This window comes from Lycium barbarum, chromosome 5 (assembly GCF_019175385.1).
Source record: "Lycium barbarum isolate Lr01 chromosome 5, ASM1917538v2, whole genome shotgun sequence".
Classification (NCBI taxonomy): Eukaryota; Viridiplantae; Streptophyta; class Magnoliopsida; order Solanales; family Solanaceae; genus Lycium; species Lycium barbarum.
Window position 1 is genome coordinate 10,097,921 of NC_083341.1, and position 24,847 is coordinate 10,122,767.

At 35.4% G+C, this 24,847-nt stretch overlaps 2 protein-coding genes across 3 annotated transcripts; one reads left to right on the plus strand and one right to left on the minus strand.

The window, feature by feature from the left end:
* Nucleotides 1-7,669: 7,669 nt before the first annotated feature.
* On the minus strand, nt 7,670-11,270 carry LOC132640399 (serine/threonine-protein phosphatase 7 long form homolog). 2 transcript variants are annotated; one of them, XM_060356983.1, is made up of 6 exons: nt 11,061-11,267; nt 9,402-10,195; nt 9,145-9,309; nt 8,599-9,036; nt 7,893-8,507; nt 7,670-7,808 (listed from the first exon to the last, which is right to left on the minus strand). In XM_060356983.1, the coding sequence occupies exons 2-6, from the start codon at nt 9,897-9,899 to the stop codon at nt 7,728-7,730; spliced, it is 1,797 nt and encodes a 598-aa protein (XP_060212966.1). In that variant the 5' UTR covers nt 9,900-10,195; nt 11,061-11,267; the 3' UTR covers nt 7,670-7,727. The 2 variants fall into 2 exon arrangements, with proteins under 2 accessions (XP_060212966.1, XP_060212965.1); XM_060356982.1 differs by having other exon boundaries at nt 7,711-8,507; nt 11,061-11,270.
* A 4,418-nt stretch (nt 11,271-15,688) lies between these two features.
* LOC132640400 (xylan O-acetyltransferase 1-like) lies at nt 15,689-24,630 on the plus strand. The gene is made up of 5 exons (XM_060356984.1): nt 15,689-16,424; nt 16,526-16,697; nt 22,793-22,995; nt 23,161-23,319; nt 23,935-24,630. Exons 1-5 carry the CDS (start codon nt 15,907-15,909, stop codon nt 24,281-24,283), a joined length of 1,401 nt encoding a protein of 466 aa, XP_060212967.1. The 5' UTR covers nt 15,689-15,906; the 3' UTR covers nt 24,284-24,630.
* The last annotated feature ends 217 nt before the right edge of the window (nt 24,631-24,847 follow it).

Consider the following 24,847-nt stretch of genomic DNA (forward strand, 5'->3'; position numbering starts at 1 on the left):
TATTGATTTTCATGCAATTGTATTGCAACCATTAGATTTTTTCTTATAGGTATTTTAACTTTTTCATTTTTTGTGTTAAATTACATTTATTTATATGCAAACAGATCTTTAGAAGTTCATCAAACATTAAATGGTGGTCAAGTCAATTTTATTTAAGTATATTTTATAAGAAATATACTTTTTAAGAAATCATAATACGATTGATCATAAATATCTTAACCTAGTACATAAAAAAAAAAGAAAGGAAGACAGTCACCACTGCTTGTCAACCTTAAGGGTAAAATGATTAATGTAAAATTAATTGTCCAAATATAAAAGGGTGTTATTTTTTTCAAACAAATTAAAAGAGGAATTGCATGTCACATAAATTGAAAGGATACTTCTTTTTGACTTGGTAATCACATTGACTTTGTAGCTTGAAATATAAAAACAAATGAACTACGCAGATTAATGATTTAATAAAATTTTAATACTAAATTGTCTTTATATCGTCTGTTTGCAAATGCATGCATACAGTTAAAAAATGTTCAAAATTAAAGAAAGTAAAGTTCTTTATTTGGACGGTGGATTTTGCTGAGAAAGTTGGCCTTTTGGTCAATGACAGGAGTATCCAGTTGGAGGGTAGTGATCTGTTCAACCTAATCTTAGGCAAAATACAATAATGGAATCTAATTGCCAGATATTTATTTTCGACTCTGACAAGAATTCCACAACTTTTAAAAGTTAGAATCTAATTTTTATAAATTGGTAATATAAAAGAATTTTTATATATGGACGAGGATCTTGTTGTGATGATAGCGAAAGTTATTGATTTTTTGACAAAGTTAGCGCAGAAAAAGACCGTTAAATTTTCGAGTTACGAGCAAATTGAAACTCTACAGCCTTGACAAGTCATCAAGTCACAACCAAACACTTCACGTAAAGTCCGTTGCTTAATCTGATAGCAACTAATTAAGTTAGTATAGAAGAACTGTTACGTTGTGAAAAATCATTCTCTATACGAATTCTTGAATGAAGTTTTTGAACAGAATTTTAATAGGTAATAGGTGTAAGTAATCAAGTCACCTAAAAAATAATGGCAAGTAATAATCCAAAATTAGTTGAACTTTTAATTAATAACTTAAAAGTAAGCCGAATAACCTTTTACAAAAGGTTAAACTACACATCAAGGCCTTTCGGCCGACGAGCAAAGGTGCTCAAAAAAGAGGATTTATTGGATGTAATGAAAGACGTCGCGGAATATTGTGTTCCGTTACGTTGTCAGTTGTCACTTTATGTAATGTAAATCCTAAGAAGAATATATTATGCTCATTATTACATATGAGTGATGGACTGATGGTACATTGATGATTGATACTCTGCATGCACTTGTTGAAATATATATGCCTTTTAACTAGTAGTCACTCTACTTGAATAGGAGGATAGACTTCTGAATCAAATTAAAACCCTTAACACCAAGTTCTTCAGAAACACAGAAACCTCCTGTTGTGGGGGTGTGTGTGCCGTGGGGGCGGGGTGTGGGCAGAGGCGGATCCACCCTTTAGGGTGAGGGTTGCATGGCACCCTCTCGATTAATAAATTTTTTATATACTTATGTTGTAATTTGCTTAAATTAGGTTAAATATTTGATCCTGCCACCCCCAATCGTAAATTAGACAAAGGTGCCACGGCTGACTGACATAAGTTTGAATCTATCTTGAACATTTTTCGACTCCTATTTTTCTTTGCGCTTTTTACTTTCTTTGTACCAGTAATTCCCTTTTCGGCCCTCCCAATTTTCTATTTATCTTTTTATCATTTATATTGTCTTTCCTCTTTTCTATTATTTTATCTGTGATCTCTAGCGAGAACACACAAATAGAAACTTCAAAATCCCTTAAATTAAACATTTCTCTTAATCTCAAATATGTGAGTATTTTAAATCGAAAAACTTGGGTCTCAATGGGAATTTTGGATTGAGATCAAAATTCTTTTTTTTTTTTTTATAATTTCTTTTGTTTATTACTCCCTCCGTCCATGTTTACTTATCTAGATTTGACTTGGGACACTCTTAATAAGCAATAAATAACATGAGAAATGAATTGGAGTATTTAATAATAAAATGAGAAATGAATTAGAGTACGTATAATTTCAATTTAAATCACTTTTACTACTTCAATTGTGATGAAAATTTCATAATCACTGCTTAGAAAAAACACGAAATTTATGATTTATTTTTTAGAACTTGTAGTTTATCTAATTCTACATTTACTTATGGGGTGTATTTACCAATTGGAGAATTTTTCTATTATTTTTCTTATTTTGATTGGTGTAATTCTCTTATTGAAGATGTTATTTTACTTGTGCAAATTCATTTTTTTTAATATACATAAGAGATGCAAGTCCCTGGTGAAAATGTTGATTTTACTTCTGATGTTAATGGGTGTTAATGAGTGTGATTCCTTATTTAAGATGTTAATTATGTTCGTTTCTTGATTTTTGAGATGTAATTTTCATATTTGCAAATTAAAAAAAAAAGCCTATTAATTTGACCCGAATAAATTAAAAAGAGATGGACCCGACCCAAATATACGTTTCTAACAAGATGTACATTGAAGAAAATAGTGACACCCGCCAACTTCAAATTCTAGATCCGCCTCTGGGTGTGGAGTTGGCTTGTTGAAAGATAAATATGAGGTCGATTTTAATTCATAAGCTTTGCAGGTACGTAATGAATTTGTCAGTGCTGTAGTGATTGAATGAGAAAAGTAGACTACTTTAACTATTAATTAAATTAAAGGATGACTTTTAAAGTGTCTAGCTAGAGATTGTATCTGTTAAAAATAACTATCCTAACAGATGTATTTTAATAAATACTTGCCTTTGATTTTTGAAGGCGGAACTAGAATTTAAATTTTGCGCATATTTAATGAATTTTTTAATACTAATACAAAGTTTGAATCAAAGCTATTGAGTTCGGCCAAACTTATACTGCATCAGCTTAATTCTAGCTCCGCGGCCCCTGCTCCTAATTGTACATATTTATCAGAATTATATATATTCAGAACTCCATCTTCCCTTCTGAAAATTCCCTTTGTGTTCTTGTTGGAATTTAAGTTTGTTGAACTTGAATTCACTTTCCTTATAAATTCTAAAGGAATTTTGTCAGTGCTAGCTTAAATTGCTTTAAAACAAAGATTACTCTATTAGAATTGTCAAATCTCTTTTTCCCCACAAAAATATTTTCCCCAACAGAAATAATAAATGCGAGAGCATGGTGAAAGTTGGACTTCCCAAGTTGGGAGGAAAATCATCTAGAATGTGTTGAATTTCTTAAAGTTTCTTAAATTGGGCTGATGATGACTTGATGTCATTTTCTTCAAATGGGAAATACAGCTCATTATTTCTAACAGCAATATTGCTTCTCCTTGTACTCAAGAAATTCGTAGTACTGAGAAACTTACTAGCTAGTGCTTAATAAACATTTTTAGTTTTCCTGGTGCCACAATCCACATGTACTACTTCTAAATTTTGAGCTTTTCATCATCAGAAATATTGGCAAATCCAAAATTTAGAGTACGTTAGTTAAGAATGAACGTAATCTTGTTATTATATGTATACACTTAAATTCTTGTAGTATACATATATATGTTTAGTTCAAACCGAAAGTAATGGATCTCATTGAACATATAAAAATCCGTCCTAAATTTGCCTCTGGTCAAAGTCTTTAGCGCAAGATCCACAGGGATGCACATTTCCAATTAATTCCTGGCAAGGGATGCTACATTTCCAATTAATTTATGGCTAAGATTGAACTGGCAGTTATACTAGGTATCCATTATAACAAGTAAAAGTGACCTGATAATGTAATTTATCTCAATATTATTAATATATACTTCCTCTGTTCACTTTTACTTGTCCACTTTTGACTTTGCACACTCCTTAAGAAATAATAAACAAATGAAGTGCATAATTTACCAATGTAATTATATTAATTGGTGCATATTTTTATTGAATTTGAAAAATGATTTGAAGTAAGTAATTAATACCATGGGTAAATGAGGAAAAAAGAATTTGTCTTTTCTTGATATGCTAAAAGTGACAAGTAAAAGTGAAAATATATTTTTAGAATACTGGACAAGTAAAAGTGAATGGAGGGAGTATGTAAGGAGCCGTTTGGACATGGTTTGAAACCATGGTTTAAAACCATGTTTGGATATGCAATTTGGATATCTTAAGTTGTATTTTCTCTTATAGACATAAAAACCCCACAAGTTGTGAAAACTATCAAAACATTCCCAATTCTTATACAATCTTACCAAATGAGCAAGTCATAGTTCATAACAAAATTAATACGCTACTAGAAAGCCTTTCTAAAAAATACAACATCAATTAATCAAACTTTAATTCAATAAAAACGAAAATTTAACATGAATAGTAATGTAACTACCCTTTAATATAATCCTCCCACATGGTACGAACAATCTCTTCACGCCGAGCATGCATATTTAAATAATTGTTAAAAATATTTACCAACTTATGGGTCAAATTTTATATTTAAATTTTTTAAAATCATGCCTTTTTGGACATGCATATTTAAATAATTGTTAAAAATATTTATCAACTTATGGGTCAAATTTTATATTTAAAATTTTTGAAATCATGGTTTGAAACCATGAGATGAAATGCATATCCAAGCATTAATTTCATCTCATGATTTCAAACTGCATGTCCAAACGCCTACTAAGTAAAACTCTGGTGCTTTTAGCACCACCAGCGGTGTTTGTTGCATATGAAGGTTAGATTGGATTTGAAAGCTTTGTTAGTAAAGATAGTTTCAACTTATAGACCAGCCCAAAAATAAGTGGACCAATATGAATTTCTACTTATTCTACAACTTCCTCTCTAGTGGATTGGATCAACCTATGGGCTGTGTAGTGGAAATAGTGAACACTGATCAATTTCGTTATTGGAAAATAACAATTATCATAAAATCTCAAATTACATAAGTGGAACTCTAGGCTATTTCTTGAAGTTTTACTAATGAAATTTGAAACTCTATGATGATAATTATTTTTCAATTTAAATACTGAAAACTGATTCTTTAAGAATTTATCCATTTGTTTAAGCTCGAAAACTTAAATAACAACCAAAAAAACTAAAGTTAGATGAACTTAGAAAAAAGAACATCACCCCCTGTGGTCAAAGATTTTAAAATGACAAGAAGAGCAAAAGTTGAGTGACAAGAAGAACATCACCCACTGGGATTATTAATTTTTTTGGTAGAAGAAATTCAGAATCTTTTATTTACATATGCACAGCGTTTTTAATACGAGAGGCGTAGATCCAACTAAACTAGAGAACCATTTGAACTTTTTACGCTATGATAGAATAGGAGGGAATGAGGGTAAAATAAAAGCACCTGATTAATATATTTTTAGTGGGTCGGGTTAAGTGGGGCGGGTCAATACAATGGTTAAATGGGTACTTTTTTATTTTTTACAATTTTGGCTTTAAATAAAAATGTCATGTCAATAAAAGCACTTAAACAGGTTAGGTGACTTTGTCGGTGAAATACCAATTAGTTGAGTGACTTTTTGGTTAGAAAATAAAGTTGAGTAACTTTCTGATTTAACTAACCAAAGTTGAGTGACTTTCTGGTTAGAAAATAAAGTCGAGTGACTTTCTGAGTGAACTAACAAAAGTTGAGTGGCTTTCTGAGTGAACTAACCAAAGTTGAGTGACTTTCTGAGTGAACTAACTAAAGCTGAGTGGCTTTCTAGTTAGAAAACAAAGTTAAGTGACTTTCTGAGTGACCATCTGCGATATTATCTCCTAATACGGTTTACTCAAATTTCTTGAATGTCTGTAGATTTCTATTAGCAATAATGGATCACCCTCTCATACACCATATTTACTGTGAGGCTAATGGAGTCCGAAGCCTAAAGGGTATAAAAATACACGGTATAAATCAAAAGGGGATGACCAAAAATTTTTATACCAAAAGGGGTATATCGTGGGCTGATCCACGTTATACCCCAATTTTTTTTTTCGGTTGTCAGAACCAAATCAACGAAAAATTAAAAAAAATAATTAATTGTATAACGTGGACTGATCCACGTTATACAAAATATATTGTATAACGTGGATCAGTCCACGTTATACGGTTAATATTTTTTCCCCCGTTTTACAAATACTTGATAAGACGTTGCCTCTATTTAAATCATATTCGGTTGTGTTTTTAATAAAAAAAATTTATTGATTTTTTTAATTTTTAAAGAATGATTAACTCAAATAAATATTTTAACTCATGCAATAATTAAATGTGTTTAATATGCGAACAGAAATAAAAAATAAAATATAAGTTAAATAAACGTCACACATTAACTGAGTAATAAATGTTAAATTACATACTAACTATTAAACGACACAAGACATGTTATATATTCTTGAAAGAGTACATAAGGAAACAACAATCGTACAACTTAAGAAAAACATAAAAACCAACAAGCAACAACAACTACTGATTTCTGTCGGGGCAACGATTCTTGTTATGACCTGTTTGCTTGCACGTACTACACTTTCTAGCCATGCGAGCAGGAGCTATATCCATTTCATTCCTCCTTCTAGTTGTACTCCGCACTCCTGAAGTTCGCTCGTATTCTGTGTTTGCAATTAAACTGAAGGGAGAAGGTGGCCAATATGCCTCATCACCCAACGGTGAAAAATTTCCACTGTACGTTTGCTTGTAAAACCTGCAACTGTAGTATTTGCTAACATAGGTCTTTGGTTGAATTCCACGAATATCACAAAATTTAATTGCATGTGAACATGGCATATGGTAGTTTTTCCACTTTCCACACGAACACTTTTTCCCTTCGGCAGAGACTTTATGGATATTTCCGCCCTTACCTTCGTGTGCAAATGTCAGAATCTCAAAGACCCCTTCAGTTGCATTGTATTACTGCATGTCAGTATGCTTTAGGGACCTCTCCCAGTATTCATCAAACTTCTTTTCAACAGCGCGCGGCCAAACTTTTTATCCGCAATCAACAAATCAGCAAGGGTGCTTCTCTCAACAAACCGATCAACAAGAATTTTAAACGTATAACGGACCATGGCAGTAACGGGCAATCCACGAGCTTTCTTCAATAAACCGTTGTAAGACTCGGAGACATTCGTTGTCATAGCCCCCCACCTATGACCGTTGTCCTTATGCAATGTCCATTTCTCCTCCGGAAGAGCTTTTAACCACAGATACGCTGGAGGTGACATTGTTTTGATTTGTTCCATCCTCATTTTATACTTCTTCTTCTGGTGCTCTGTAGCCGCCAACCACATTAGCTTCTCAAGGTCACTGCTGAGGAACTTTTTATTGAAGTTGCTTTTCAAATGCCGAACACAAAACCTATGGTGTATGGATGGTGGTTGTAACCAATCATGTGCTTGGACACATTGCAAGATGTCTTGATGACGGTTAGAAATAAGTCCAATTCCTTGTCTCTCACGAACAATATGTCTCCACAACAACACAAGGAACCACGTCCAGGACTCAAAGCTCTCACGTGCAACAATAGCATATGCAAGTGGAAAAATGTTATTGTTCGCATCAATTCCAACAACAATTAGCAGTTTCATCTCATACTTACCGTATAGATGAGTACCGTCTATATATCAACACCATATACCAACACAAACAACCAAGACAAAACACCACATAACAACCACAAGTCTCCAAAAACTTTGAATTAAAAGCTAACCTGTGGCTCTAAAGTCTGTACATCCGGCACAGGAATGTGTGAGGATCCAACATCAAATGCCATGGGAGACTATGCAAAATAAATAATATAGACACATAAGGTAGCCATTACATTAAACAAGATACAAGCTATTTGAGTGGTTAGAATACTCACGTCAATAAAACTCAGTCTCCTCCCAATTGAAGAGCTCTGTCCAGTGAATGCAGGTAAAGGCCCCTCAGTCATCCCATAAGAGCTGCTTGTCTGAACACCAAACTGTTGGGCCATAACTGTGAGGCTAACAGGCCCAGACGATGCGAATGCCTGAAAAGGCCCCTCACTTCTGATTACCGCTGGTGATTGAACCTCGGGAGCAGACGTCGATGAGCTGGACATAAAATCTATTATTGGGTAATATGCATCATCAGCTGCAGGCATCATTGAGCTGGGCATATCTTGATCAAAGCGAACCTCTTCCTCATCGACCAACTTGTGATCCACGGGACCTCGACCCCGTCTGTTACCTGATTGGCGTCCTCTACCACGCGCCGCAGGTCTTGGTACATTAGGACGTTGATAACGAGGCACTTGCACAGTAGGCGGCTCAACATACTCTGCCTGTGATGTATAATTGGGAGCGAAACGCAACATCGTCCCCAGAGAGGCAGCAGCCATGGACTCTGTATTAATGTGGCTAAACATCTCTGCTATTTCCTTCACTTCATCAGACTTGGTTGGATCTTGGATAGTCTGCTGAGCCAACCTGTACGATTCTTGATGTCCTAAAGCCTAAAAAAAAATTAAAAAAATTACAAGATTTGATAGTGGTCTAAGACACATATAAAGACATCAAATATATAATGGAATGTAATGTACGTACCAGTGCCTTATGCTTGCCTGCCATGTGTTGGTATCCTCTATCCACTTTATGCGCAGGATTTCCTATGAACGTGCGCGAGTGACGTCGATACCAACAAAAATACTCTGATAATGACTCTGGGTCTTGAGTTTCATACTCGGCCAGAATTACCCTTTGTCGACGATTTTCCCATAAAAAGTCCATTTCTGCAAAATTTTGTTGATCCTCCACTGTTATAGCATACCGCTTGTCACATTTGTAATGAAAAGGATCAATCTCAGCAAATGGTCCCGAAATATGTTGCTTCCTACCGAACTGTCTGAGAACGCGGTCTACCATGTGCCACTCTCGATAGATCCCACAAATAAGGGGAACCTGCGCCATCCAAATATCTCGGCCACACCGACACCACTCAGGGAGTCCATTAATGATGGCATCTGAATAAGGCTGCCACACAAACTAGGATAGAAAGAACATAAAATTACATGCTAATAAAATAAATAAATTACACCTAAGCGTAACTATTATAATAAAACGCCATTAACAACCATAATTATGATAAAATACCTGACCATCTGTTAGGTTGTCCAATACATCCCTACATATGGGTAGCACAACACGTGCCTCATTTTCGTGAGCTTTACGATGAGTCCACTTTCGTGCAAGAGTCGTGTGTGGCTGAAGGGCCCTGGGTGGTGGCTGCATCGGTATAATTCGCTCCCAAGCCCAAACCTATATTAAAAATTTAAAATAAATATATAAAAACCTTATAACTATCAAATAGGACAACCAAATAAAATTATATAATTTTAAAGGTCACGTACCTGCAATAAGGAAATGAATCCACACACATCCTTGACTTTCCTCAACGAAGCGCGGCATAAACAAGTATACAAATATGACAATGCAGCCGCTCCCCAAGCTTGTCTACTCATTGCTCTAAGGTCACGCATGTCAAGCAAATAGTCTAAATTAAGTAAGTCACCGGACTTATCCGGAAATATCGTGCCGCCACAAAGCCATAGAAAGTACAACCTAACCCGCTGTTGCACATCAATTTCTGGGGTCTGATTTGTAATGTCATCTAAGCCTCTAATATATTCAATTAATTTATGTACTTCTAACCTACTAACACCATTAAAACAATCCAGATCGGGTGCCCAACCAATAAGCTCATGGATCAATTGTTTCCACCCAACAATACTTATATTTCTAGCATTAAGATCATTCAAGGGATTACCATCAGCAACCAAGCCAAACATGAGCTCAATATCTTGTAATGTGATGGTCGCCTCACCTGTACGCAGATGAAAGGTGTGCATCTCAGGACGCCATCTCTCTATAAGTGCAGTGATGACTGCCCAATCATATGATACACATCCTACCTCTACTACTCCCCTAAATCTACACAGGCCAAAGTAGTCAAGGATGCGAGGATGAAAAGGATGACACCTCACGTGATTCTAAAATTCGGTATCCGCACGGCGAGGAAACAGGCATCCGGTCGGTCCTCTCAAGGAACCATCCCACACAGCCTCTGATCGATGCTTCTCCTGGAGTGTTAACACATCGTACACTTCTGGCCCCGGATGTACGCATACCCGTGAAAACTCCATACCTTATATAAAAAAAATGAAGTCCAGATCAAGCTATTTGGAGTAACTCACTATTAAAAAAAATATATTATTCCAATTTTAGCAGAACAAATATGCACTGGCTAGATAAAGCCAACTTCCATACGCCTTATTTAGAAACCACTGATAGTGGACCACATTAATACCTATAAGGTATAGACAAAATAATTGTCCACCCACTTAGACTTAGGTCCCATATAATAAAGCATTATCATGACATTTTAAGTATTTTTTTTGGGGGCTACTAAGGCATCAATTAAGTTTCACTTTTCTGGCTATATAAATATCACATTAAAGGTACAATGAAATATATTGTATAACAATCCATAACAAAATATATTGTATAACAATCCATAACAACATATATTGTATAACAATCCATAACAAAATATATTGTATAACGTGGAACTGTCCACGTCTCACAATTATATATTGTAAAACGTGGACTGATCCACGTTATACAATATATTTTGTATAACGTGGATCAGTCCACGTTTTACAAATATCCACAAAAATAACAAAAATAACAGCAACATAACAATCCATAACAAAATATATTGTTTAGTTATTCAGATCTTTTATATAACAATCCACAAAAATAACAGCAATATAACAACAAATTTCTTCAAAAGTGCTACTAAACAAATCGGACCTTTTATATAATAATGCTTCTAACAATCATATCTTAAGTTCAAATTAAAATAACACAAATAACACAAACATATATCTTATTAAAATAACACAAACGTATTAAAATAACACAAATAAAAAATAACAATTAAGATATATAAGACAAACAGATCTACATCTACTATAAATATACAATATTATATGAGTTAGAAAAAATACCTTAATTTAAATAGCAATAAAAGATAAAGATGAAAAAGTTGCTCCAAAAATTAGATTGTAATGCAGGGTTTAAAAAGAAAATAAACGGAGGAGAAGGAAAAGGAGAAGGAGATGGAGAGGTAGAGGTTCTGTAAGTTTTTTTAGTGGAGGCGGAGGAGATTGAAAATTTTAGGGCAACATTTGAGTGAGTCGTGCTCGTGGACAGTACACGTTATAAATATAAATTGTATAACGTGGACTGATCCACGTTATACAATATATTTTGTATAACGTGGATCAGTCCACGTTATACAATTAATTTTTTTTAAATTTTTTTTTTCGTTGATTTGGTTCTGACAACCGATTTTTTTTTTTGGGGTATAACGTGGATCAGCCCATGATATACCCCTTTTGGTATATAAATTTTTTATCATCACCTTTTGGTTTAAATCGTGTATTTTTATACCCTTTAGACTCCGGACTCGAGGATAATACTATATCACATAGATCAGCTAGCTATGGGGGTATCTGGGCCTCACATGAACTAGTTGCAGATCAAGACAATTTGAAATGAACCACTTGTACTTGTGCACCTTTCTCTACGCAAAGACTTCTTATGGACTGCATCTTCTAGCACGGTCCCTCTCTGTAATAGCTTTTAATTTCATGTGAAAAAAGGTGCTGAAGCGTTTTATATACTTATAGTATAATATACTCCATCCATTTTATTTTAACTATTGCTTTAACACTTTTCATGTCCGCTAAGAAATTAACAAATATTTTATTAAGTTAATTTCCTCTATTTAATAAAAGTAAATTGCCTTTTTCCTCTTAAATAATTTGCAATTAAAGATATAGTTGAAAACATTTGCCATCTTTACTTATTGGTCTTGAATTTCTAAAGTGATAATTCTTTTGAGCTAAAGTGAGTTAATTTGTGACCAAAAGAGTGCTTTTTCTTTTTGTCCTTGTTTCCTTGTCTTCTTTCTTTTCTTGCACTTGTTTGATAGGGTGCGTTGGACCAACAACAAAAGGTGTCTCTATGACTTATAGGTCACCCGTTCATCCCGTGAAATTAATTATTGATGCTTAAACTATCTACAACATATCCTTTTGAGTTGTGGCTCTTTCCAAGACCCTATATGAACACGGGATGCTTTGTGCACCAAATTATTTTATATTCTTCTTATCCTTATTTCCAATGTTATTTTCTCTTGTTACAAATGGGTAAAATTGCAATACGGGAAAGTTGTCTTAAATTGGACAAGAAGGAATGTAAGTGGTCATCTATCATATATACAAACTCTCCCATAGGTAAAATGAGAAGCAGACTTATGCAAAAGGTATATCTAGCCATTATCTTGTTAGTGTACAAAGAAAAAGAAAGAAAGAAAAAGGTAATAATTATTTCCCATACGTCATTGACCCTTAGCTGAATAATTGTTTACCCCCTGTTTGGATGGTGGTTTCCCGTGGTTCATTAATGTATGATTTTGTATAAAAGCATGTTTGTTTCCATTGTTCCTAAAAATTATGTGGTATGATATTGTAAACCCGTGGTTCATCCCATGGTTATATAACCATCAAAAGTCCCAATTTTTGTAACCACAAATTTGATGGTTTTTCGGTGATTATGTATTTCATTTCCCCATTATACCCCACCTTCCATCATCCCCTCACCCTACCCCACCCCTGCTCCACCCTCCGCCATCCACCCCACCTCCACCCTGCCACTCACCCCCACCCCACCCTCCACCATCCACCCCATCCCCACCCTACCACTCACCCCAACCCCACCCACGCCACTCACCCCCACCTCACCCCACCCTACCACCCACCTCCACCCTTATCCCACAACCACCCACCCCTCACCACCAGCTAACCCCACCCTCACAACCACTCACCCGCACCCTACCACTCACTACTCCCATCCTCATCCCATAAACACCCACTTCACACCACCCACTACCCCTCACCACCACCCACCCCCACCCTATCACCCACTACTCCCACCCTCATCCCACACGCACCTCACACCACCTACCCCTCCACCACCCCCATTCACTACCTATTTGTTTTTTAAAGTTCTTATTTCATTCTTTACCTGAAATTTATTAATATATATAAACTAATTTCTAATTAAGAGTTAAAAGTATTTTAGTAAACTTACAAGTTATTATACAGTACCATACAGTCAAACCAAACAATACAAATGTTTTTAAACCACAACAAACGATACAGTCTATCCAAACATTGTGTTCATTAATACAGTGCAATACAATACAACACCATACTGTACCATACCATACTGTACATTAATGAACCACGGGAAACAACCATCCAAACATAGGTTTAAGAACCTTAATCGTGCCATCAACTCCTATCCGCCTAACCACCCCCCACGTCGAATTGTTGGTGACAAGAAATTAAAACTCTTTCAATTAATCGTCCATTTATTAAAAGATTTCTATGATATTACTAGGAATATGTATATTAATAATGCGCATGCAACTGCTCTAACCTCTCCATATTTAATTAATTCATTGGCAAAACAACGTTTTGCTTATTACATCATATTTTGTTGTATTTAATTTCTTCGCTTATCATTATAATTTGAATAAGCTTGACGAATTAAATGTTATTCGTACTTATTACGTACTTAATGTAGTTAGATGACATAACCACACATGTTTTAGGTAATATTATATAACTAATTAATGTATTCGTATGATGGATTATTATTCTAGAAGATATTAAATTTCGTTGTACTTCAACTGATTCATCAATTATAAAAGTAAAACAATTTAAATGCCAACCCCACAAATCTATTGTTAGGTGTTCGTTTAATTATATCTCCAAGTGCTGGTTGGACACTGAAAATACCAAAAAAAAAAAAGTCAACCTCGAATGAATTGTGCGTGTTACGACTATATATTAGTAGTAAAATACTATGAATGGAACTTCCAAATCCTAAAAAGAGAGAGACTTTTAATAATAGACACCTGAGATTTAGACTTCTAAAAATTTAAAGAAATTAGCATTTGAACAAAGACTGAAAAAGAAAAATGTGCTTTTCTGCATAGCAAGTACTAATTTTCCAATTCAAATTTATGGCTATTATAAAACAGGATTTGAGAAGAGCCGTATAAACGAGCAAACAAGTAACGATTTGAGATCACTCATGTGCTTCCCTTGCCTCTAACAGTAATATTTAGTTTTCTGCATAATTGCTATTTAGTACTTGTCTTTGTTCTTTTTAAATATCTTACAAAAATAGGTGTGTTTTGTTTTACGGATAAGATACAAGATATACTAGTTGATCAATTGAAATGTAACGCACTTTTTTTTTTTTTTTTTTTTTTTTTTTTTTTTTTTTAATATCTTACAAAAATAGGTGTGGTTTGTTTTACGGATAAGATAAATGATATATTAGTTGATCAATTAAAATGTAAGCCCGTGCATTTTATGACTTTGCAAATAATTATGACGATCCAATATGATTTTTGAGTAATTCAATAGAATAGTTAGGTTGTATATTCAAAAAGTCATATCAATCTGTCTTGTACGTATTTATTTCATCCTATATTTGTAGCTCCAATACGATTTGTGAATAATCCAGTTGCGTTTGTAGGTCGAATATATCATTAAATCATGTTGGTCTGTAAATGCTACAGTTCTAAGATGTATTTTTTTTTCCTTTTCTTTTGATAGTATTTCACTCATGATACCTCACAAAATGATTCTTTAAATTTATCTATTGCACTCATGATACTTGAGAAAATAATTATTTAAATAAATCTATTGCACTCATGATATCTAAGAAAATAACTTTTTAAATAAATCGATTTCTTTTGTGGTGCCTCAAAATTGTTTTTGAATATTATTTTGCTCCAATATTACGACGATCTGACATCGCATACGAGTAATTCAACAAAATAATTATAACTTTAAGTCATATCGGTTTATCATGACTTGCATGCCACAGTTTAACTCTCACAAAACACTCCTCACAATGACTGCTATTTGCCAAGAATAAATCTCAATATGTGCGAATAGCATAGTCTTCAATAGCATCGATGTTATGCTTTATGTAGGAGTTGGATTGACTGAATTTCCCTGACTTCGAGCTCCAAATCCCATAGGAATTTGGTTAAAAATCCAATCCTATTTGGAATTGGTTTCCTTACACGTTCTCTCTTATTTTCATATATGCAAGTGTAACAACATTTCCATGTTTGAACATATTTCCTTCCACATTTTTTATTCCATAAATTCAATTCCTCAAGGAATTCTTTTTACACTTGAAATCTGCTTCGTAATCACTGATCAACAGTCGTCTCAAGTCCTCTGCAAAGGACCTGATTCCAATATTGTTTAATATTTTTACAACCTTGTTGCGAGCATAATCAGTTCCTCTAAAAGACATGCTAAGAAATTAGAATTCAGCTCAGCTCAATAATACTACTAATAAAATAATTAGATTAGGCGCAAATTGAATCTCCTTACTCTTTTTTTTTTTTTTTAAAGAAAAAAAGTAGCAGTTAGTTTTCGAGAGTTGGGGCCGGCGGGGGCGAGGGGGGTGGGGGGAGGAGTAGTTATAAACTTATGATAAACAGATAGAAGGTGAGAAAGACATGCATCCAATCACCGGTATTCAAATCATTTCTTGCAGAAAACCCATTTCACCAAATCTCATTAAACAAAAAATTATAACAGAAAAAAAAAATAGTAATTCTTTACAGATATGTTACATTTCCTTCACTCTTTTCTTTCCCTATAATTACTATTTTCACCTGTAACTTTTTCCCCATCACAGCCTATACTCTTAACTCCTAATTCTCATGCATTTGCTCCAAACTCAAACAAAATGCCACTCTTTTTCTCGTCCAACTTATTCAACACGAAACAAAGTTGCAGAAATAGCCACAAATTCAACAATCTAGCCGTATGCATAATACTTTCCTCATTATTCCTCTTTGGGTTCTTCATTTACAGTGAAGATATCAAGTCCATTGCACAATTCCAAGTCTCAAAGCCTAAATTTCAACAAAATCTTGAAGATTCTTCAAATAAATCAAATGGGGTTCAAGAAAATTCCAAGATTCTTGGAAAACATAGCAAAAATACCTCTTTTTTGACAAATTCAAGAACTGAAAATTATGTGAAGATTGAAATGCCCATTCAAGAAGAGAAGAAAATTGAATTGCCACCAGAAAGTTGTGATCTTTTTACAGGGCAATGGATATATGATAATGTTACTCATCCAATTTATAAAGAAAATGAATGCAAGTTTCTAACAGAACAAGTTACTTGTTTGAAGAATGGAAGAAAAGATTCTTTGTATCAGAATTGGAGGTGGCAGCCTAGAGACTGTTCTTTACCTAAGTAAGACAAAAAGCTATTTCTTGAATTTTCAATAGAACTTATTTTCTTTCTTCTCTTATTTTTATGGACATTGTATCATATTTATGTGATTAAATTTTCAGGTTTAGACCAAGATTGTTACTTGAAAAGCTGAGGAATAAGAGGTTAATGTTTGTGGGAGATTCGTTGAATAGGAACCAATGGGAATCTATGATTTGTTTGCTTCAATCTGGGGTTCCATTCAGCTCGAAAAAATATAAAAAGATTGGCCAGTTATCAGTTTTCATGATTGAGGTATTTATTATGATGGGAATAAAATAGACCCGCAAAAATAATATTCACGGTATTAGTGATAAACGCGGAACACTAACTTATGGTTAAATCAGCAAGAATAAAATGCAGCAATAATGACACCAAGATTTTATGTGGAAACCCTTCTGAATAAGGGAAAAACCACGGCCAAGAGGAGCAGCTGATATCACTATAGAGGAATTTTACACTGTGTAGTAACGAGTACAAATACTCCTAAGACCACTACACCCTCAAAAGAAATAACACTCTTTTGATTTTCCCACCTCACTACAATATCACTCACACTCTATTTTTCTTCACAGACTATTTTCTTACAGTCTATGGAATACCTCACTTTTGCTCTCACTCAGATGTATTGTCTGAGATTTTGGTGTGTTACAAATGAACCATAAGCTGCCTATTTATAGGAATGAATTTCCTATGGTGAGGTAAGCGCTTACATCACGATTATGATGAGGTAAGCGCTTACATCATGAAAATGTGAACAAAGAAATTAGCTTGTTAGCCAAGTCCACAATTGTTGCCAATGTATAATTTGTCAAAGGAAGAAAAATCTTCCTTTCTTAAAATATGGGATAGGGGACTGGACCCCACAAATCTCCCCCTCCAGTCCCATTCACCTGAAGGAGGGTACACTGGCTTCTAATTTGAGTGCATGCCGACAAGTTCTTTGCACGATTCGAACTTGTCTCTCGGTACCGCCTTGGTCAGCATATCTGCAGGATTTTCATTCGTGTGAATCTTCTTGACTTGGAACAATTCGCTTTCCAATTGCTCACGAATCCAATGATATCTGACATCGATGTGTTTTGTTCTCGCATGGTACATGGAGTTCTTGCTCAAGTCTATTGCACTCTGACTGTCACAATAGACAACATACTCCATTTGCTGCAATCCAAGTTCTTGAAGGAATCTCTTGAGCCATATCATCTCTTTGCCAGCTTCAGTAGCCGCAATATACTCCGCTTCCGTTGTAGATAGTGCAACACACTTCTGCAACTTTGACTGCCATGATATAGCTCCCCCTGAAAAAGTAAACAAATATCCAGTAGTGGATTTTCTGTTATCAAGGTCACCTGCCATATCAGAATCTGTATAGCCCTTCAAAATTGGATTTGATCCTCCAAAACACAAGCATTCATCTGATCTTCCTCTTAGATACCTGAGTATCCACTTCACAGCTTCCCAATGCTCTTTCCCTGGATTTTCGAGAAATCTGCTAACAACACCGACTGCATGAGCAATATCTGGTCGAGTGCATACCATTGCATACATTAAACTTCCGACGGCAGAGGAATAAGGAATCTTGGCCATTCTCTGTTTTTCCTCTGTTGTTGTAGGACACATCTTTTTTCTCAATTTCAGATGACCAGGAAGAGGTGTGCTAACCCACTTAGCACTCTTCATATTGAAGCGCTCTAGTACACGTTCTATGTACTTTTTCTGCGACAAATAAAGCTTCTTTTCATCTCTCGAACGAGTAATTCTCATGCCCAAAATCTGCTTAGCATGACCCAAGTCTTTCATTGCAAAAGACTTACTCAACTGTTTCTTCAACTCGTCAATCCTGGAAGCATTTTTGCCTACAATCAACATATCATCCACATATAGCAGAAGGATGATAAAGTCACCATCAGAAAATCTTTGTACAAACACACAGTGATCTGAAGAAGTCTTCTTGTAGCCTTGCTTCCCCATAACAGACTCAAACTTCTTGTACCACTGTCTGGGAGCTTGCTTCAATCCATAGAGACTCTTCTTGAGTTTGCATACAAGATTTTCTTTACCTTTTGCCTTGAAGCCTTCAGGTTGTTCCATATAAATCTCCTCTTCTAAATCACCATGAAGAAAAGCAGTCTTCACATCCATCTGCTCAATCTCCAAATCAAGACTAGCAGTCAAACCAAGAACTGTCCGAATGGAGGACATTTTCACGACAGGAGAAAATATTTCGTCAAAGTCAATACCTTTCCTTTGACCAAATCCCTTAACAACCAATCTAGCTTTGTATCTGGGCTTCAAGCTGTGTTCTTCGGCTTTAACTTTGAACACCCACTTGTTCTTCAAAGCTCTCATGCCCTTAGGCAAGTTCACCAACTCATAAGTATGGTTCTCACGCAGAGATTTCATCTCATCTTGCATGGCTTCAATCCATTGATCCTTGTGCTCATCTTCCATGGCCTCCTCATAACATTCAGGTTCTCCCCCATCAGTGAGTAATACATACTCATTAGGTGAATAACGGGAAGAAGGAACATGCTGTCTAGTAGACCTTCTAAGTGGAATATCTGACTCATCCACGACTTCATGAGTAGGAGCATCTACTTCATCAATAGCAGCATCGTTATCATCATCAACATGCTGATCTGGAACATGATTCTGGGCATCACCATCGTCATCGAGCCCACCAACTTCATCAGCATTTGTATGAGGAACTTGATCAAGATTAACTAAACCTTCAGAACTTGAAGATTTTATCTTCTCCGCTTTGTTAATATCTTCAATGGTTTGATCCTCCATGAAGATAACATCACGGCTTCTCACAACCTTCTTCTCAATTGGATCATATAGCCTGTAACCAAACTCATCAAGGCCATAACCAATGAAGATGCACTGCCTTGTCTTGGCAGTTAATTTCGACCTTTCATCTTTAGGCACATGTACAAAAGCTTTACAACCAAACACTTTCAAGTGGTCATAGGAAACATCCTTTCCATACCAAACTCTGTTTGGAACATCACTTTGCAAAGCAACCGCAGGGGATAGATTAATAACATGTGCAGCGGTCAATAAAGCCTCACCCCAAAAGGAATTCGGCAACTTTGCTTCAGAAAGCAAACATCTGACTCTTTCCATCAAGGTCCTGTTCATCCTCTCTGCTAAACCATTAAGCTGAGGAGTCTTAGGAGGAGTCTTCTGGTGTCTGATACCCTGTTGCTTGCAGTATTCGTCAAACGGTCCACAATATTCACCACCGTTATCAGTACGAATACACTTCAGCTTCTTTCCAATTTCTCTTTCAACTGAGGCCTGAAACTGCTTAAAGACACCCAACACTTGATCTTTAGTCTTTAAGACGTAGACCCAAAGTTTCCTTGAGCAATCATCAATAAAGGTAGCAAAATAAAGTGCACCACCCAAAGTCCTTGTCTTCATTGGACCACATAAATCTGAATGCACCAACTCAAGCAACTCTGTCTTTCTTGAAGGAGGATGAGACTTGAAAGAAACTCTATTTTGTTTTCCAGCCAAGCAGTGCTCACACTTTTCTAATTTAGCACTTTCGAAATTTGACAATAATTTCTTTTTGGCCAGAACATTTAGTCCTTTCTCGCTAATGTGGCTAAGCCTCTTATGCCATAACGTTGAAGAGCTATTGCTCTCAACTGCATTCACCATATCAACACAGGTAGAGGCCGTAGTCCAGTATAGACCACGACGCTTTTCGCCACGAGCCACAATCATGGAACCTTTAGTAAGCTTCCACTTTCCAGCACCATTGGTACTGACATATCCCTCATCATCCAAAACACCAACAGAGATCAAGTGCAAACGAACATCAGGTGCATGCTTTACATTGTTTAAAACTAGTTTAGTTCCAATACTAGTTTTCAAACAAATCGTTCCAACACCAGCCACCCTGGATACAGTCTCATTACCCATACTCAAAGTTCCAAAGTCACCCGGAGTATAGGATGAGAAAAATTCCTTCCTTGATGTCACATGAGATGCGGCACCACTGTCCACAACCCAGCTTGACTCATCACAAGCAATATTTATCAGATCCGCATCAAGGACAGTAACAAGATCTTCTGTAGTGACAGCGGCAACACGATTGCCATCTTCTTTCTTTTCCTCCTTTTCTCTATTCTCTTTTTTCAAAATCCGGCAGAACTTCTTTGTGTGCCCTTTTTTCCCGCAATGATAGCAGTCAATATCTTTAAGTCTGCTTCTGGATTTGCTTCTATGATGTTCTCTATTTTGAGAACCACGATTCTTGCCTCTCCCCCTAGTGTCAGTCACCAAGACATCTGATGAGGAGGAACCTTGAGATTTTCTTCTCATCTCTTCATTTAAAAGACTGCTCTTGGCAAGATCCATAGAGATCACACCATCCGGAGCAGAATTTGATAATGAAGTTCTAATAATTTCCCAAGAATCTGGTAGGGAACCAAGTAGAAATAAGCCTTGAATTTCTTCATCAAAATTAATACCCATAGCAGATAACTGGTTCATGATCCCCTGAAAAATATTCAGATGATCTGTCATTGCGGAACCATCGTGGTATTTTAAACCCAGCATTTGCTTTATCAGAAACATCTTGTTATTACCAGTTTTTCGAGCATACAAACTTTCAAGATGCTCCCATAGGGTCCGAGCATGTGTCTCTCCAGAAATATGGTTCAACACATTATCGTCAACCCACTGTCTAATAAAGCCGCAAACCTGCCGATGCAACAAATTCCACTCTTCATCTGATTTATTATCAGGCTTTTTATTTCCAAAGACAGGTTGATGAAAATTCTTGACATAGAGCAAATCTTCCATTTTGCCCTTCCAAATGGCATAATTTACGCCACTCAAAGTAACCATTCTACTAGTGTTGGCTTCCATCGTTTATCACAAATACAAATATTATTTTATTCGAAGACCAAAGTAATTCTTTTCTGATGTGGAAGTTCAGACTGTGCTGCAACCACAGAGCATACTCAGACAGAACCTTGGCTCTGATACCACTTGATGGGAATAAAATAGACCCGCAAAAATAATATTCACGGTATTAGTGATAAACGCGGAACACTAACTTATGGTTAAATCAGCAAGAATAAAATGCAGCAATAATGACACCAAGATTTTATGTGGAAACCCTTCTGAATAAGGGAAAAACCACGGCCAAGAGGAGCAGCTGATATCACTATAGAGGAATTTTACACTGTGTAGTAACGAGTACAAATACTCCTAAGACCACTACACCCTCAAAAGAAATAACACTCTTTTGATTTTCCCACCTCACTACAATATCACTCACACTCTATTTTTCTTCACAGACTATTTTCTTACAGTCTATGGAATACCTCACTTTTGCTCTCACTCAGATGTATTGTCTGAGATTTTGGTGTGTTACAAATGAACCATAAGCTGCCTATTTATAGGAATGAATTTCCTATGGTGAGGTAAGCGCTTACATCACGATTATGATGAGGTAAGCGCTTACATCATGAAAATGTGAACAAAGAAATTAGCTTGTTAGCCAAGTCCACAATTGTTGCCAATGTATAATTTGTCAAAGGAAGAAAAATCTTCCTTTCTTAAAATATGGGATAGGGGACTGGACCCCACATATTAGTAGTATAAGCTTTTCCGAATAGATTTGTTTTCCCTTTTAATCATTGGGTATTCGAAGTCTACTGATTGGATTCGTGTGGTGGAGAAAATACAACCTGATAGAAGAGTTCGCTCTGCTGCGTAAGATCCTTGAGTCAACTACGACTATCGTAATTAAGGGGGTGAAAGAGCTTCCTCAAAGGAACCTTTTGGTGGCCGCTCTCTTCCTTGTGATATGGGAAGTATTTATTCGGGTGAGGCTCTTGACTGAGGCTAACTATAGGGTTAAGGACGGATGTAAAGTGTAAGTTAGTAGTTCATTAGAATTCAATAACTTTGGCTCGAACCTTTTATATTATATGTGTTAAAAAATTCATTAGAAGTACAAATAAGTGATTTCAAACCAGCAAATCAGATGAGGTGTGGTAGAATGAATCCGCTCTTAAAAGGGTGTATTTCAAGGATAATACTTAACAAAATGAATATGTTTTGGGATGTTAAGACACTAATGATACTTCCTGAATTACTCCTAGTGATGATGAGCAGGGTACAGTAGTTTTGACCTTTTGGATAAGTAAGAACAGAGATTAATAGGTTCTTCAATTAAGCCCATTTTCAATTATTACTTGTAAGTTGCTTACCTCTGTTTGCAAGTTTCTTTGATTAGTTGAAACTACTATCACCACCCTAAAAAGTTCTAAGAGTTTGTTAATATTTTTTCCTATTTAACCAAAAGGAGGTAAATATTGCAGGACTACAATGCCACGGTAGAATTTTACTGGGCCCCATATCTTGTGGAGTCAAACACAGATGATCCAGCATTGCATAGCATTTTGACCAGAATCATCATGCCTGAATCAATTGAAAAACATGGGAATAACTGGAAGAATGTAGACTATCTCATCTTCAATACTTACATTTGGTGGATGAATCCAGGTGGCACCATGAATTTTCTGTAAGTAACATTAGTAAAGCCAAAACAAAAAAAAAAAAAAGGGCTAATACTACTTTCGGTCCCACCGTTATTACTTATTAGTAGTAAACATACATCTTTAATTCCTTTGCTTGTGAATATTTACAAATTTGTCATAGTTATCAACCGTTCAATATTTTCATATAGACGAGGATCATTTGATGAAGGATCGACAGAATATGATGAAACAGAGAAGACAATAGCTTATAGAAAGGTATTGACAACATGGTCCCAATGGGTGGAAAACAATGTGGATCCCAATCGGACACAAGTCTTCTTCATGAGCATGTCACCAATGCATATCAAGTAATCCTCTATTTCCCTTGTGTTGTGCTACTTTTGGCTTTGAGCAATATTCTCATTTAGGAATTTACTTATAAACAATAACAATGTAAAAACTTTCACATTTTTAGTATAATTTAACTTGTGATGGTAGGCAATCACCCTGTCTTGTCTTTTAGGTTACTGATTTCATCTTTATTGTTTATTGGCTACAGTTAGCATTTATCTGACCTGATAGTATAAGACATCGTTTACACAAGTAATGTATTAGTTAAACTACCAGGTCACTTAGTAGGTAATTACATGTAAATTTCATGATAAATATTAATCCCGTGTCCCAATTTATTTGATGTCACTTTGACTAGGCATGCAGTTTAAGAAAGAAAGACTTTCGAAACTTGTGGTATAAAACAAGTATATAGATATTTATATTGACCGTAAACCATCTCATTACGGATAAAAATGTGAAGGTTAAAGTTAAGCCATTCCTAAATATAGAAATGTGTCATATTTCTTTTTGGTAATTCAGTTATAAAATAATGACTTACATGCTGTCATTGGTTAAATTCTTTCTTTTAATTCTTGGTTGATGAAAAAGTAAACTAATAATGGTTGCATATATGGAAATGCATGAAACAGGAGTGCGGATTGGAACAATCCGAATGGGATAAAATGTGCAAAGGAAACAACACCAGTACTGAACATGTCAATGCCACTAAATGTTGGGACAGATAAGAAGCTATTTGCTATAGCATCAAATGTGACTCAATCAATGAAAATTCCTGTATATTTCATGAATATCACAAGTCTATCAGAGTATAGAAAAGATGCACACACTTCCATCTACACAATTCGACAAGGAAAAATGCTCACATCACAACAGCAAACTGATCCAGCTATGTATGCTGATTGTCTTCATTGGTGCCTCCCGGGATTGCCAGACACGTGGAACGAATTTTTGTATACTCGTATACTGTCCCGTTCTTGATATTCGAGAGAATAGTGAGAATTGAACCCGCACTTATTGTGTGTGAAACTCCTCCAAAATGTCGCTGGAATGAGTTTCCATGGACTCGTATATTGTCCAGTTCGTGACAGTATGTAATCGGAGAATAGTCGTGGTTTTATACTTGGTAGTAATTGGTTTAGAGTTGGGGATTAAGTTCTTGTGCTCCTTTGGGCCATTTCCTTTAGCCCACTAGACTATTGGAGAGTCTACAAATTGCAGAAAATACCTAGGATGACCAAATTGTATAATGAATTTCTCTTTTTCTTTTCAAAGGAAATAAATGATGGATGCAAATTGTAAGTATATATGTAGCTGAGCCAGAAACTTGAGTCCTGTTTTCATTTTATGTGAAATGTTTTTTATTAAATTTCTATTGTGCTTATTGGTTTCGATCATCGGGTTCTATATTAAGTCATATATACATAGAAATTGTTGCCAGACCGTCTTGGCTACAAACTTATTTGACATGTTATACAGAGCTATAATAAGGAAAAAGAAAAAGGGTGTTATTTATTTTGTTTGGTGATAAAACAAATTATAAGA

Coding starts and splice junctions, on each gene's coding strand:
- LOC132640399 (XM_060356982.1), bottom strand. CDS start 9,899: ATGCACACCTTTCATCTGCGTACAGGTGAGGCGACCATCACATTACAA. Junction 9,037..9,144: donor ACAACCTAACAGATGGTCAG/GTATTTTATCAT, acceptor TTTCTATCCTAG/TTTGTGTGGCAGCCTTATTC. Junction 8,508..8,598: donor CAGGCAAGCATAAGGCACTG/GTACGTACATTA, acceptor ATTTTTTTTTAG/GCTTTAGGACATCAAGAATC.
- LOC132640400 (XM_060356984.1), top strand. CDS start 15,907: ATGCCACTCTTTTTCTCGTCCAACTTATTCAACACGAAACAAAGTTGC. Junction 16,698..22,792: donor TATCAGTTTTCATGATTGAG/GTATTTATTATG, acceptor TAAATATTGCAG/GACTACAATGCCACGGTAGA. Junction 23,320..23,934: donor ATGTCACCAATGCATATCAA/GTAATCCTCTAT, acceptor TGCATGAAACAG/GAGTGCGGATTGGAACAATC.